This window comes from Colias eurytheme, chromosome 6, assembly GCF_061535395.1.
Source record: "Colias eurytheme isolate Ceu_HAF_F1 chromosome 6, ilColEury1 Martin Lab GWU primary, whole genome shotgun sequence".
Classification (NCBI taxonomy): domain Eukaryota; kingdom Metazoa; phylum Arthropoda; class Insecta; order Lepidoptera; family Pieridae; genus Colias; species Colias eurytheme.
This window is the reverse complement of record NC_142985.1, coordinates 613,850-629,142: the sequence shown is the minus strand read 5'-3', so window position 1 is coordinate 629,142 and position 15,293 is coordinate 613,850. Positions and strand designations below refer to the sequence as shown.

At 34.1% G+C, this 15,293-nt stretch overlaps 1 protein-coding gene across 1 annotated transcript; it reads left to right on the top strand.

Annotated features, from left to right (window-relative positions):
* Positions 1 to 602: 602 nt before the first annotated feature.
* On the top strand, positions 603 to 12,167 carry LOC149907380 (hairy/enhancer-of-split related with YRPW motif-like protein). The gene is made up of 3 exons (XM_090102369.1): positions 603 to 778; positions 2,246 to 2,454; positions 11,653 to 12,167. Exons 1-3 carry the CDS (start codon positions 603 to 605, stop codon positions 12,165 to 12,167), a joined length of 900 nt encoding a protein of 299 aa, XP_089958495.1.
* The last annotated feature ends 3,126 nt before the right edge of the window (positions 12,168 to 15,293 follow it).

Genomic DNA, 15,293 nt, shown 5'->3' with positions numbered 1-15,293 from the left:
AGCCCAATGAAATTGCGTTTCCTAATTGCCGCCGTTTCCCACCGTGCGCCGGCCACGCGGCTCGCTGAAACAATCAAAAAAACTTATTATTGAACCAAAGTCAACCGTACTCCTGTAGGAATACAGTTGGAAACGATATTTGTATTCGGTGCGTCGAACACATCAAACTATAATGGCCCTTCAAAAAGCTGCATGCGTATAAGCTTGGTTTATTTCCTAGGCATAAAGTTGTAAATTGTGTAACAGGGATGTACTTTTAAGGTTGTGGTTTTGAAAAAACTGCACAAGCATAATGCAGATGCGTTCAGCTTTAAATCCTGGGGTTAGGGTTGAAAATGTGAATCGTGTTGGTAGTTGTGATTTCGCCCTAAGGGCCGGGTCGCACACGCGGCAGGCTACAGGCGGCCGGCACACTCCCGGCCCGTCGCTCGACGCGTGCGCACGTGCAGCGCCGCACCAAGTGACAATTATTGTGAACTTTACTGAACGATAAGAATAAGTTGTGAATCTTAACTGTGTCAAGTGCATGTGACCCTGGATTTTAAGTGTTGAACTTGATACCTCGAGTCTTTAGTGTTTTTGCGTTCACCCTGGAGCCTACCATGGAATACCACAGACACATGGAACCTCACCAGCAGAGCCAGACGAGCCAGTGGAACTACGGCTGGGGCCCGCCGGCGCCGGCCGCCGCCCCGCCCGCGCCCGCGCAGCGGAACAAGCGGGCACACTCGGAGAGCGAAGACGATGCCTTCTCGGAGGGCAGCAGTAAAGATGCTACGTAAGTACATAACATTTTCAATTTAAAATGTCTGTCTGTTTTATGTGTTCGATGCTAGACGGAATGTGATATACATAAATGATAAGAACCTGGCATCATTTTAGTAAACACTGAAACTTCTTTTTACACGAAAATTTCATTTAATTCTAATAAATATTGGCATATTCAAATATCATCTAAAATATGAAAAGCCTTGAAAGCCTTCTGGAGTCTTGGGAGTAGACAACATAAAAACATCTTCAATTCTAGAGAGAAACACGTAAAAGCACTTTGACTTACGTTAATAATTTACTTCTTTAGACTCATAATATGAATATAAAATAAAATCAAAGTTTATGAACATATAGGATATTATGTTGAAATTGAAACAATAACAAATTATATACGTAGGCGTCGAAGCTTATAGCTGCTCTACATTCGTAGTACCAATGCTACGCACGTAGCGCTATGAATGCCTCTACATAAAGCGTTTATACTAGTACTATAGAAGTTAATCGAATGTGATTACATGTTTTTAACATTAATTATAATTAATTGCGTTATAATTTTTCATGGAAGAGTTTTATAACCACAACAAAAAATATATTTTTGAATAAATAACTAATAATGTAGGTTTCAATTCTATTGAAAGGCTTTAAACTTTACTGAAAGCTGCATTGTTTCGGCAAAGTCTAGACGTCGCAAATACTTACACTCAGTTCAAATACAATTTAATTTTATTTGATCGTATTCAGTAAATTGAGTTTTCGATGCCGCGAGTTTTCAATAATGATATTCCAAACTATCTAATACAATTTAGGATTAAATCGAAACTTACGCTGTATCATGTAGATAATTATATAAATTATTCATGTAGAACAATTAAATGAAATAATCCATTGCCATGAAAGCACTTCTAAAATGATATAGTATAATTTTATAACTATAATTTATTAAAATCATAGGTGGAACAGTCGTGACTAATATTTGTATTTAATTATAATGATTTGTCATTTTATTTTACGTCAATACACCGTTAAAAATATATTTATTAATAACAGCTATTAATCATCTATTTCAAATGTTTTTTCCAACTCTCTTTTAAAGAATGATTTATTCTGTAGATCAGCCTTTCCCAACCTTTTCCAAAGGCGGACCCCTAGCGCAACCTTACTATGATCCGCGGACCCCCAAAAAAAACTTATTCGCATAACTCAATCTATACTATTTTAAAAATTGATTGATTTCTTGAAGTATTTTTGTATGCTTAGCCACCCATCACTTGACAGATTATTCAATCGTAAAACTGAAAAATACAAAGTCCAGCTGTCAGAATAGTGTCCAGTCACTCTGGATTTCGTAATTTTCTTTATTTGTCTGCGGACACCCTGGGATATGCTCGCGGACCCCAGGTTAGGAAAGGTTGCTGTAGATAATACCATACACATTGTTCTGAAAAGTCTATATAATAAGGTCGTTAATCTGCAGGTCTCCAGGTGGCGACTCCTGCCAGCTGATGACGCGAAAGCGAAGGCGTGGCGTGATCGAGAAGAAGCGACGAGACAGGATCAACACCTCGCTCACGGAACTCAAGAGATTGGTGCCTGCAGCTTGCGAGAAGCAAGGATCTGCTAAGCTGGAGAAAGCGGAGATTCTGCAACTGACCGTGGACCACTTGAAGATGTTACATGCTAAAGGTAATTGTCTTGAAGTTTAAAACTTCTTCCCTTTATTAAAATGTACAATACATATTATAACACACATAAAATTTTTCTTTTAATTATCACATAATAAGCCAAACAATAAGTCAGAACATACTTTATAATAAAACTACGAAAATAATGTTACGCTCGCAAAATTTACACGCTAAAAACTTTATATTACGCTCGAAGTGCAAAAGCTCTTTTAAAGCACAGTTATTTATGTCTGTCAGTCTGCCATAAAGCACGAAACCGTTACACATCCGACAATTATTGGAAACTTGATAAAATTCTTCGTTTCCGTTTCCTCACAATTAACAAAGGTTACGGTTATTTTGCGGTAAAACGCTTTTTGAGGCTTTTTATTCGCAATTTTTAGCCTTGATACGGTTCTTTGTCGAAATTTTAGTTTTTATTGTTATATAATAAAGGACTTTAACTAATAAAATAAATAAATAAAACTGATATCTTACTTCTGAAATACGGAGCTTTTAAACAATATCAACTTATCAAACAAGAATTTTCTAATACTGCCCTATAAGACCTATCATTACCATGAACACTGATAAATATTATTAAAATAAAGTAAACGACAACACTATATAGAATAGCCATTAATAAAACCGTGACCAAAATAAAATCCTGATGAATAATTTAGAAAATTTGACGGTGTGTAAATTGAATACACCCATAAACCATAAACATACCAGTACGTAACGAACAACCTGTAATTAGCATACCAACGGTTATCTCTTATCAGCTGGTCTAGTTCCCAGGACAAGCGCACAGGTGTCGGGAGCAGGAAGTGAGCCGGTGCCGAATGCTTTGTAGCCGGAAATGTTCGCAAATATCGTAAATTGTTGTGGATCTTTGCAATTGGTCGCGGAGTTGCGGTCGCTGATTTTGGCAGTTATGTTAGTGTATTAAATGGAGTAATTAATACGTTACTATTATGCTACTATCATATAATTTATACAGTAGATGAATCAGAATGTTACGATGCGTAATAAGAATATCTAACGGACAACAATCGGCAAAAGTGGCGTTATTTAAATATTAACGGAAAAATATAGCTTTCGGGCTTCAGGCTAACTGAGTGCTAGATAATATTATTCTAGCTTTTATTTATCTATGAGCCAAATTTCTAACAAATCTGATCACCTGAAGAAAATAAAAGTCATTTATTAAATCAATTTTCGCGTATTAATAGAATCTCAGGCATTACAGGGATTGCATGATCAAAGTCATGGTTCAGAACTAGTGAAAAGTAATTCCTTCCGCAGGTGAGCTTACAGGGCCTGAATAATTGAGTCCTGTTTGCGGTCACACTGCGGTTTCGGATTCACGCTCTGAAGATTTCCTTCTTATTTATTATTTAAATGCTAACTCACATGCAGTACTACCTATGCTATTTTACGGGTGCTATTTATTTTCTCATGTACGAAAGTTTATGTACAAAGCGAAATTAAGTTGGCTTTCAACACTGAATGAGTTTCATTCTCGTAGCAAAAGGATATCATTTTTAAATTTATTTGTGAGAATATTTGTAATATCAGTGGGTAATTTCTTAACTTATAAAAACATTCATGTTATAAACGGACAAAAGAAAAAAACGTGTCGACGACGAATAAAATATCAGGTAATGGGTCCATCTAATTTATTGGTGACAAAAGTACTTATTTAAAAGGTAAAATGTAGATAATTTTTTGTTGACAGCTCAAAACACCTTTTGTACGTCCGAAAACCCATAAATTTATAAAGTGGACCTCACCAACATCATCAACTTAACAGTTTGTAAAAAAGGACCATGTATAATTAACTTTTGTAAGTCTATTAAAAAGCGTTTAACCGCACTGCCCATTGACTGCGCGGTTCCTGAGATACACAGGTACACACTATAACACCTGGCGCTAGAAAAACATTTCTACAGGAAGTGATACCGATCTAATAGGTTAATAAGCTGACTCGCTCGAACGTAGCAAAGGATTATTTTAATATAATATGTATAAGCTGATATGTTCGTTTTTGATACGATTGATTGGTTTCTAAGCAAACAAGACCCTTCATCTCAAATGCTAATAAAAACCGCATTTAAGCCCTGAAAGTTTGAATAAGTGTGAAATTATCACTAACTAAAAATCTATCGAATTGATTTAACTGAAATTATATCAACAAACAGTAACAGAAATACTAGCACTCAACCGAAGTAGCGGGGAAAAGCTGTAATTTTTAAGTGAATTTGTATTACAAAATTGAATGTTTTATGAAACATTATTGATGGTTCTTTTAAATTTAGACGCTTCACGGAATAAATTTGCAAGCCTTATTTTCCAATTTTAGTGAGCAATTTCTCTAAAGATTTATAGATTTAAACTTTATTTGGCCTATTAAAATATTACGGTAATATTCTCTACTAGCTGTTGCCCGCGACTTCGTCCGCGATTACGTCGTTTTAGGTCATTCGTCGTTTAAAAAAAATACGTGACACTTTATTTTTGAATGTTCTTAATTGTCTCTTATAAAATTTAACTACATTAAAATTGAACACTCTGAAAATCTTAAAATCGGAGAAAATTGAAAATCTGAGGAAAACATGAAGGAATGTGATTTAAATTCTACATTACTTAGTATTTCAAATAATAATCTAAATTAAATGTAGATTAACAGTTTGAGCGCACCGTTATAGAATATGTACCTAAGTATTAAATTACGTTAGTTTACATAGTAACAAAACAAAAACACGATGACTTTCTTTCGCGCTCGGTACCACAAACTAAGCATGTTAATGGTACGTGGCCCGCGTCACTTGACCCCCCGCGAGTTCCCCTCCTTTGCTATGCGAAAATACATTCGTCGCCCTGCTGTAGGAAAAATTGTAATACTGTGGCCTGGGCGTTATACACGCCCAGGGAGTTCCTGAGTGCCGATAGACATTTATAACAATCTTATATTAATATCACCATCTTGAGGAAAAGCTTCTAATGTCGATTTAAAACTGCATACATACGAATTAACCTGATGAAACATGTTCTAAAATTGTGAAATGAGTTCAGTTTTAAATTCGAGAAATATTGATAATTCTTGTATTCGACTATTCGTTGTAGTCGAATACAAAATATATTTAAAGAAACTTAGGTTGGCCTTCAGGCAAAAGGGATCCTATCAAATGGTAAACTTGACCTTGTATCTTAAAAGTAAGCATGAAAGGACCTTCTGATAATTGTTGAGCACCAAAGGATCATTTGAAACGCACTACTATAAGAGCGAATATTGTCTAAGAACTGTTTAGATTGCACGTCATGTTCCTCTAAAAGTAGTGATTTCAAAGGTTCCGGTGTATCTTCAAACGAAAGCCGACTCCTTACTCCACTTTAAAGCATTACAAAAATAACATACTACGTTAATATCGCCTATACAGAAGATGATCTGTAATCAATTGTGAGGTTATAAGAAAACCCACTTTTATATTTGTCGGACCCCACCACCGAATTCGCAGATTGATCTTCTATGTTTACCTCTAAGTCATTAAGACTATGCGAAATCTGTCTGCAGTAAGAGGGGCCTCTCGCTATTCGTCCGTTTCCAGAGACCGAATAGTTTCAATTCTTAATCTTTCATTAAACAAACTTAATAATCGTTTTTGTCTCAATTAATTGTAATATTCGCGTCCCTACTCTAGTCATTGCTTATGCTCATGTTCATCTTCAAGAGATCGAATAATATTATGGTGCACCCTATCATTTGTCAAACGGTCTTCATATTGAGTAAAAGTTTCAGATTCTCGAGATAAAATGTGACGGCCGTGATCAGCTGTGAGACGTTATACCCTCTCAGTGAAGGTTTCGGTCTCACGGGATAGTACATGCCGTTCGCGGTCAGCTGTGAGCCGCAATTCTCGTTGTGAAGCGGTTTCAGGTTCTCGGCATAACACGTGTTGTTTTCGGCCTAGAGTATACCTCTAACGATTCTTGAGAACTCTTATTTCTCATTTTCTTAGCTTTGCTCGAATTTCGAGATAAAGATTTTTTAGGTGGCACTGATGCATGAAAATAAAAATTGAGTTAAAACGGACTGAGAGTGTTATAGACAAATATAATCAGAAAGCTTCGAACTCCTAAGCTATCGGAAGTTACACGTGTTATTGTGAGTCAACCATAAAAGATAGAGATTTATGATGTCGGGAGATATTTTTTATATAATAAGGAGAACATTTCTTTCTGAATACATGATTTCTATGTAGCTTTAACCATTAAGGTTGCACACGCGACGAAAGCTTAAAAATGGAGTTACTGCTCTGCTCAGGAATATGAAAAATAATTGTACCAAGTTTCGTTTAAATCCGTCGAGTAGTTTTTGTTTCTATACCGGTTATACGGACAAAAATTTTACTGTTTGCTTCTTTGGCATCAGTGTCGATCCCTAATCACCCCGTGATAGTTATTTAGGAAATATATTTCATGTACAGATTTAATATACCTAAGTATACATAATATATTTAGATTCCAATTTCCATGTAACGTTAAATTCGACTATACAATAACTAACAGACAACGCAGGTTACTCTCGTTTCCGTAAGTTGAGGCGGCTACATATTCGGTCCTCATAACATCACTTTTAGTGAACGAAACGACAGCGCGGTTTAATTCGATGCCAACACCATCAGAAAAAAGGAAATATTTTTAATTGTGAAAAAATATTATGATTTACACTATTTTAATATAAAATATATGGCTGTGAGTGTGTAAAAATAAATCCAGCTAGTTTCACATCACACTTATGTTTATAATTAGCTATACGACATGAAAATATACATATTAATTACCAAGCAATAATCATACAGGTAAATACTGAACAAAAGTATTAACAGTCAAAGTTTATTTTTACTAACATTTAACAACACCCATGTAAATGATGAAGAAATGATAATTATCAACGAACTAACCTTTTCTATAATACTTAACACAGCACATTTTTTAAATTATCTTGCTCAACTCTGCTCAAAAATTTGAGGGTTTTGTTGGAACTGTAATGTGTCAAAACTATGATATATCTAAACTACGATACAACTTGCATGCGGAAATGCTCATTACAATCAGTGAATTTAAAGAATAACTAACAACAACTATTCAATTTTATTGAGCTGATGAATATCTTTTGCCTGGAAGAGATCACCGCCGCCTAATAAATATACTGTGTTTTCTTATAAAATCGTAACATAATTTCTTTTATCTACTAAATTTTAATAAATAAGTTCTTTTTGTTATTTTTATCTAAAAATGATCTTGAGCTTATATTAGGCAAAAGTTACGGATTATTAATAGAGAAATGATACCTACGTAACAAAGTTATGTTGGTTCCATTTTATTTATAAAATATAATGAAAATGGGCAAATATAAAACATATTATGTAAAATGATTAAAAATAAATAAATGAAGCAACTACGATTCAAAGAAAACATCTTTTTCAGTGTGAAAATGCTCTAAGCAATCCTGGATGATGAGTAGGTATAATATCATGTACTCTCATCCCAGTACGGTCGGTACCTCGATAGCCATAACGATAAATATTATAATCAGATAACAGCAAAGTCAGAATAAAAATCATAACTTGTACAGTTGTGAGTGCAAAATTTATGTTTCATTTGGCAATAACATTTTTTTCGGTACTAAAACGTAGTAGTTTGATATGTGGTTGGCTGCCCCTCCTCTCCTTCCTGAAAAATATCCTCCAAAATTACCCGAGATACTTCCAATGATTGAACCATACGTTGGACATTAACTTCAGTCAAAAATTGACGAAGCGGATGATTACTAATTTCCACTTAATCCTTGCTGCCACTATCTTCATCATCAAATCATCAATTTTCAAGTGTTGTTGTAAAATTGTCAGCAGAAATAGTCTTCCAAAGGCGATATAATTTTATGAACATTGAATCTGTAAATAAAAAATCAAACGTTAATAATTGTAAATCAATAAAAAAAGCTACTTACATATAAAATTTTATCAACAAACTACTGTTCCCAACGCACCTCAAAATCTTGTAAAAGTCAAAAAGAATTCATCATTTTATTATTTCATTCTAAAAGTGTAATATAAAACCATTATAAAACCAATAAAAAACATGAATTGCTATCATTATAAAAATAAATACCTATAAAAGTAACAACTTACCTTTTGTGGGAACGCATGGTGAAAATTCACAAAACACGAAGATTGAATTTGATATTTTTGGTTTTATGACATTTATTTTAATTTTATTTATTTATTTATTCAAATGCTTTATAAATATAAATTTATAAATAATAAATTTATAAAGAATAGAAACATTCGATCACGAAATTATGTGGGTTCGAGTCCCGCCTCGTGATCGAATTTTTTCTATTCTTTATAAATTTATAAAACACGAAGATTAAAAATGTAACCAATGAACACAATCAATATTAGATTAATTGTAATAGTGTCTAGTTTGACTTAAAATAATAAACATCTACCCTCACTTTTAAAAATGGAGTATATTCACACGAAATATAAGCGCACCTTATAGGGAAGGGAAGATATGGGTTAAAGAGTTAAATAAATAACATGATTATATTTAAATTATTAATTTTCAACAGTTGTTCAGTAGTGATAACATGTAAATTGATTTGATTTTTACGAAATCTCATAGATGGCGCTGTTTCAAATTTGTCTTTATACTACTAAATTCATTAAACTGTTTCTCTGCCCAAATTACGTAAATGACATAGTTTTTATTTTGTAAAGCTAGATAATAGCATGGCTTACTCGAAACCAACATTTAAACATGAGTCTTTAGATTGTACGCTGTCGTAGTACACGGAATATGTAAGAAAAATAAAGGTTCACAGCTCCTCCCGCGAAGGTGATATCATGATAATATGTTTAAACTATCCTCACCCGACCTCTTAGGAATATTCATGCAAAATTTGAAGTAAATCTATGCAGTACTTTCTGAGATTAGCCCGGAAATACATACAGACAAACAGACAAACAGACAAACCGACAAACAGACAAAAATTCTAAAAACTATATTTTTGGCTTCTATATCGATTAAAGATCATGGATCAAGTATTCTTTTAAAAAAATATTCAATGTACAGTTTTGACTTTCCTACGATTTTATTATATGTAAATATAAATATAGATGATTTTATTATATGAATAAATTAGGAAAGCATTTTTTACAAATTTCCATTATACCAAACAAACGCAATAAATCAAATACAAATAAAATGAAAGCTAATATCAATAAGCGTTATCAGTCAATAAAACGACCAGTTAGCAAACAGGGGTGGCGTGGGAATCGAACCCCCGACCGAGTCTCACTGGCCACTGCGCCGGGAGGGACAACCCTCCTGACGTATGCTTCGGGTATAAGCCCGTATTATGCAAATCTTTAATATTAAGTAAAGGGAAAATTTTCACACACTTTTATGTAAATTTTAGCGTATGACGCATTTAGTAGCATTAGAATTTTAGTTTGCATATCTGTCTATGTATGTTGTTGGTCTAGCATAAAAAACTCAGCAAATTGTGATAAACGGTATTGTATGTAAAAACAGTTTTTATTTGGGTATCGCACAAACGTAAATCGTAAATCGAAATTCAAACCACGCACGTATAATCCAATCACCGTATTTTTTTTCATTATATCTGACCTATTTTTTTCACAAAAAAACTTCGTCTCTTCCTCTCTACGTACGGCTGGGACAAAAACAGGAATCTTCCGTATCTTAATATAATATTTACCCCTATCATAGCTCCATTGTGACGGACTGACAGACGGAAGTCGGCCACACTCACCTGAATAAAAACACCAAAGGGACGGATGGAATCGATTTTGTTGTGTAATCTCTGTTAATGATTCATTTTATATTTGATTTTATAATTGACAAACTGTTGCTACGTCCAATTTCAGGACTCAGAGTCCACGGCATAATTTTTTACCCTGATAGAGGATTTTGTTTACGTAATAAGCATTATCGTTAAGCCTCAACGTTTTCTAAGAAAAAAAATGGGACAGATTGTAAATAAATGTAGTTACATGATGAGAATTTATTGTGCTTAATGCTTATACATAACTATTAACTATGTATTATAATTTTATATAATGTTTAGTGTTAGTTGTATAAGCTAGCTTTAAAAAGTTTATTTTCGTCACTAATAATTTTTTTGAACTCAATGTTAGAAAAAATAATTTTTGAATGTAAAAAATGTCAGAGTAAATAAATAAAATTTAACCTAAGTAAATTCCATTTAAATTAGAACCATCTACTGTCATATCTCTTTATTCAGTTAAAAGGATAATCTTGAATTGGTGTATTTATGAATGCACCAAAAATAAGGGGATGAAGCACTTATTCTTTCCTCTTACCCTTTATAAAGCCCTTTTTGACCGATAATAATACCGCTGGGTTCCGTAAATTATCAATTAAATTTAAGGGTATCATATTTTTGACTATAAAATTATTTTTATTTTTAAATCGTTTTAAATGGTAGGTATGCATAAAAACTATGAATAAAAATATTCAAGTTAGTCAAAGTCCTTAATATAATTTTCAAAATAACAATCAGATATTATTATCATAACTTTATTATTTCTATAGATTAATTATAGCATATTTACCAATAAGAACGCAACAAGTAGCTCTATATACGGGACCCTAACACCAAAATATTGCAAGCGGATTCATTATTCCCGTCTCCGGAAGAAGTCCGGAAAGACAGGGTTCCCGTTACATCACCCCTCCCTTTCCCTCCCCATTGATAAACACGCTATCTCTGTCTACTTGTTGCGTAAAGGGGTGACTCTCAATGGGAAGAAACGTTTTGTTTCCTTGACTGAAAAGATTCCTTTGTGAGTGTCAACTATAAATCGACATCTGCGTACGCATAATTATGGTCGTTAGTCATATTTTACGACAGTGTTTATGGCCAAAGAGATGCTAAATATTGCGTTGATATTCTTATTAGAAACCCTTTAACATGGTAAACGTTTACACTAAATATATAGTAGCGATAATAATTAAAAAAATTGAATTTATAAGTCTTGTCAAAAAAATTCAGTCATATGTTTTATCGTGAAAGAATTACCGAACCGAAAGAAGTGTCCGTTACACTTCAACATCCAGATATTTAAAAATACCAATATGCTAAATGTTTCTCTCTTCTTTCCAGGCCTAGACACACTAGCGTACGACCCGCAAAGGTACGCGATGGACTACCACAGCATCGGCTTCCGAGAATGCGCCGCCGAGGTTGCGCGGTACCTCGTCAGCTGCGAGGGGCTCGACATCCAAGACCCTCTAAGGCTGCGGCTCATGAGTCACTTACAATGCTTTGCTGCCCAGCGGGAACTCGCCGCTAAATCGGCGAATTGGGGCTACCCGCAGTACCCGCCGGTGCAGCACAGCGCCGGGTACAGCGAGCTGCGGCAGGACAGCGCGCCGTCCGTCTCAGCGCCGTCCTCAGTCGCAGCGCCGCTGTCAGCGCCGCCCAGCTACCCGCACTACCCCGCGCCCGCACCCCCCGGCCCGCTGGCGCCCCCTGGTCCGCATCCAGCTCCCCCCGGCCCCCATCCTGCCCCGACTGCCCCTCACTACCCAGCACCGTATCCCCATCCGCCACATCACCAATATTCACAAAATACCTCCAAACCCTATAGACCGTGGGGGGCAGAATTAGCCTACTGATTTAGAGCATTATACTAATTTCTGTACAGTAAATTTATTGCTCCATTAACACCAAATTAAACGAAACAATTGACTGGATGGAAATGTAGGAAAGTTAAATGGAGGTCGATATTACCGTAAAATAAACAAACGTGAAGCTTTTGTAAACACTTCAATATACCTGCAATCCGTCTCAGTCGAAGCATTCATTCTAATTATTATTCTGTAGAGGAATTTTACTCGAACTTTGTCGCGCGTTACTAGATCTCAGAGTTTATACCAAAATTATTCAAGACTGTTTTATATATAGATTATATAATAGATTAAGTTGTGTGATAATTATATATATTATATTTAATTAGTTTATTTAGTGTAAGACGTGTTGGGACCAAAAAGAAAGCTTTAACCGATTCCTCAAGCGTGTAGCCGTAAATATGTAACAGATTTTATTTTTTAATGTTTAAAATACACAACGTCGCTACATAGATATTTTAGTCAAAATATTATGTACTTAAATTCATTAACAATTTGGTACGCATAACCATGTCTATTACTAAAATAAATGTAACGCTTTTTATAACGCCCTATAAACAAAATAATGCAATTGTTATTTTCGTCTGTTTTATTCCAATTCAAAGGTACAATAGATAGTACTTGAGGTTTGAAATATTTAAATCATAAGAAGCTTGGTTGTGATAAGTTAAGTTGTGAATCACTTAATTATGTTAATTCGTATAGAAAAATTCTCGCTATAGCAAAATATTTAAAAGTTGTATCCATACGATACTCTTGTACATATGTTTATAATGTATATATTTGAAAACGATTGAGAAATAAATTATTTTTACAATTTAAACTTTGTTTCAATCAATTATATTATATAATATTATATTATGTACTACGATACGTTTTATATGTCAAGTTGGACCAAACAACAAAATTTCATCATGACCGGTTATACAATTTCAGAGATTATCATTATAAAAATATAAGAAGACCCTATGAACTAAATTCTTTGTGCTGTGCTGAATAAACAATAGAATTAAATATTATAAAGTATATAATAGCCATTTGTGGGCGGTGCCGACACATAGCATCAAGGAATTAGGAAAGCCTCCCAAATTCATTTTTCTTTATCTATTGAAAATTTGCTTCAATCTTTAAACTATAGCCGATCCTGTTTTGCAAAGTTCTATTTATCAAACAATCCAATCGGGTCATTGCCTTCGAGTTTCAACGTTCACAAACGTCGAACAGACAGACATAGTATTTCGCATCCCAGACTTTACTACGGATGAGTAAAGTCACGTTAAGTGCAATAACTAATAGCACAGGTGCTGTCCGATTGACCCGCCAGATGTGGCCACGGTCCCACTCCGCTGCTCGTATGGGATATACCTACCCTTACGATTCTCACACCCGTCCTCCTCTAACACCCGGCTATCCTATCTCCATCCCTGTCGTCACTTCCGTAGGAACTTGGGGTGCAAAAACGACACTTTTTTTGCGATCGTGTGCGTGCGGCGTGTGTGTGTGCTCTTTAAATTGATACTTTTTTCCTTCCGTTATTTTTATGAAGGTCAATGTATAGGGAAAACATTATGCAAATGCGATTAGTGTTGTTTATGACTGTTAAATGCACTTTCATAAAACAATGGAACTTATATTTTACAGTCGTCATATATAAATGTAAATTCTAAGAAAGTATTTGGTTTTGTGGTTAGGTCAAGTTAGTCATTTATAATTTATGAGTATGTACACAGTGTACATAACTAAAAAAATATGGATAGTTTTTCCTTACTGGGAACGAAATTCTATGTCCCAAGGAAGCTAAGGGCTCTATTTTTAACCGACTTCAAAAAAAAAGGAGGAGGTTATCAATTCGGCCGGTATGTTTTTTTTTTTTTTTTTTTTTTTGTATGTACACCGATTACTCCGAGGTTTCTGAACCGATTTACGTGATTCTTTTTTTGTTCGATGCGGGATGGTGTTGAATTGGTCCCATAAAAAATTTATTCGGATAGGCCCAGTAGTTTTTATTTTATGAGCATTTTTGTCTGTATTTGTAAATGTTGCAAGTGCAAGTATGAAGTCGGTTGTTTTTAACGCAGTTATCACTTGTCTGAATTTATAAGATAAAAAGGATAAAGATCAATTGAAAATATAGAATATAATTTAGTTCTTTTAAAAAATAAATGCTGTATTTCAACGCTTTTAAAAGTATTTCACCTAACTTTAAAGTTTTGAAGTGAAGTTTTGAAGAAGTACCCTACTGTACTGTGCTATTAATGTGGATGGGTAATCAATAATTTGAGGGTTCTACTATTTAATTTAGTTATTGAAACTTAATTAAACTTGACACTTTGTAATTTTAGTATTAGATCAATCGTTTTAAACTTTTAACTATTTTAACAATCGATTAAATACGAAATATGCAAGCAAAGCGCCTTAATGCACTTTGTACGTGCTTGCTGGTACAATATTGTTACTGTTAGATAAATTTCTCATTTTTGATATTTGACAGTTACAGTATATTAATTAAAAGTTGTTGTTTTTATATTGTATAATATTAATAATTTAATCTTATATATAAAAATGAATCGCAAAATGTGTTGGTAAGCGCATAACTCGAGATCGGCTGAACCGATTTCGATAATTCTTTTTTTATTATATTCCTTGAAGTACGAGGATGGTTTTTAATTTTTATGTAGAGGAAACGTAAGTACCACGGGCGAAGCCGGGGCGGACCGCTAGTGTTAAATAAATACAAAACAAAAATCATATAAATTATTATATTTATCCTCAATCAATTGATACAGTATTAATTTAAATATTATTTTTCCTATTTAACTTGTTTGAACTACGTCATAAACATAATTAATATTATTTTTTTCGAATTTGTATTTAGTCCGTTGACCTCTGATACCGTAAATAGCGAAATAAAGATTTGCAAATTAGCCCATTATACGGATTGGTGATGACTCCACATTTTTACACGCAAGCGGCAAGGGGTGTGTGACGTCATCGCCTTGTTAAGTTTCACTGGGGTGAAGTGCTAACTGCTACTATCAGTAAATCAGTGTGGAAAACTTTGTATTAAAAATAGTTTCTATCCATATAGGGCGTATTTTTGAAGTATATTTCATT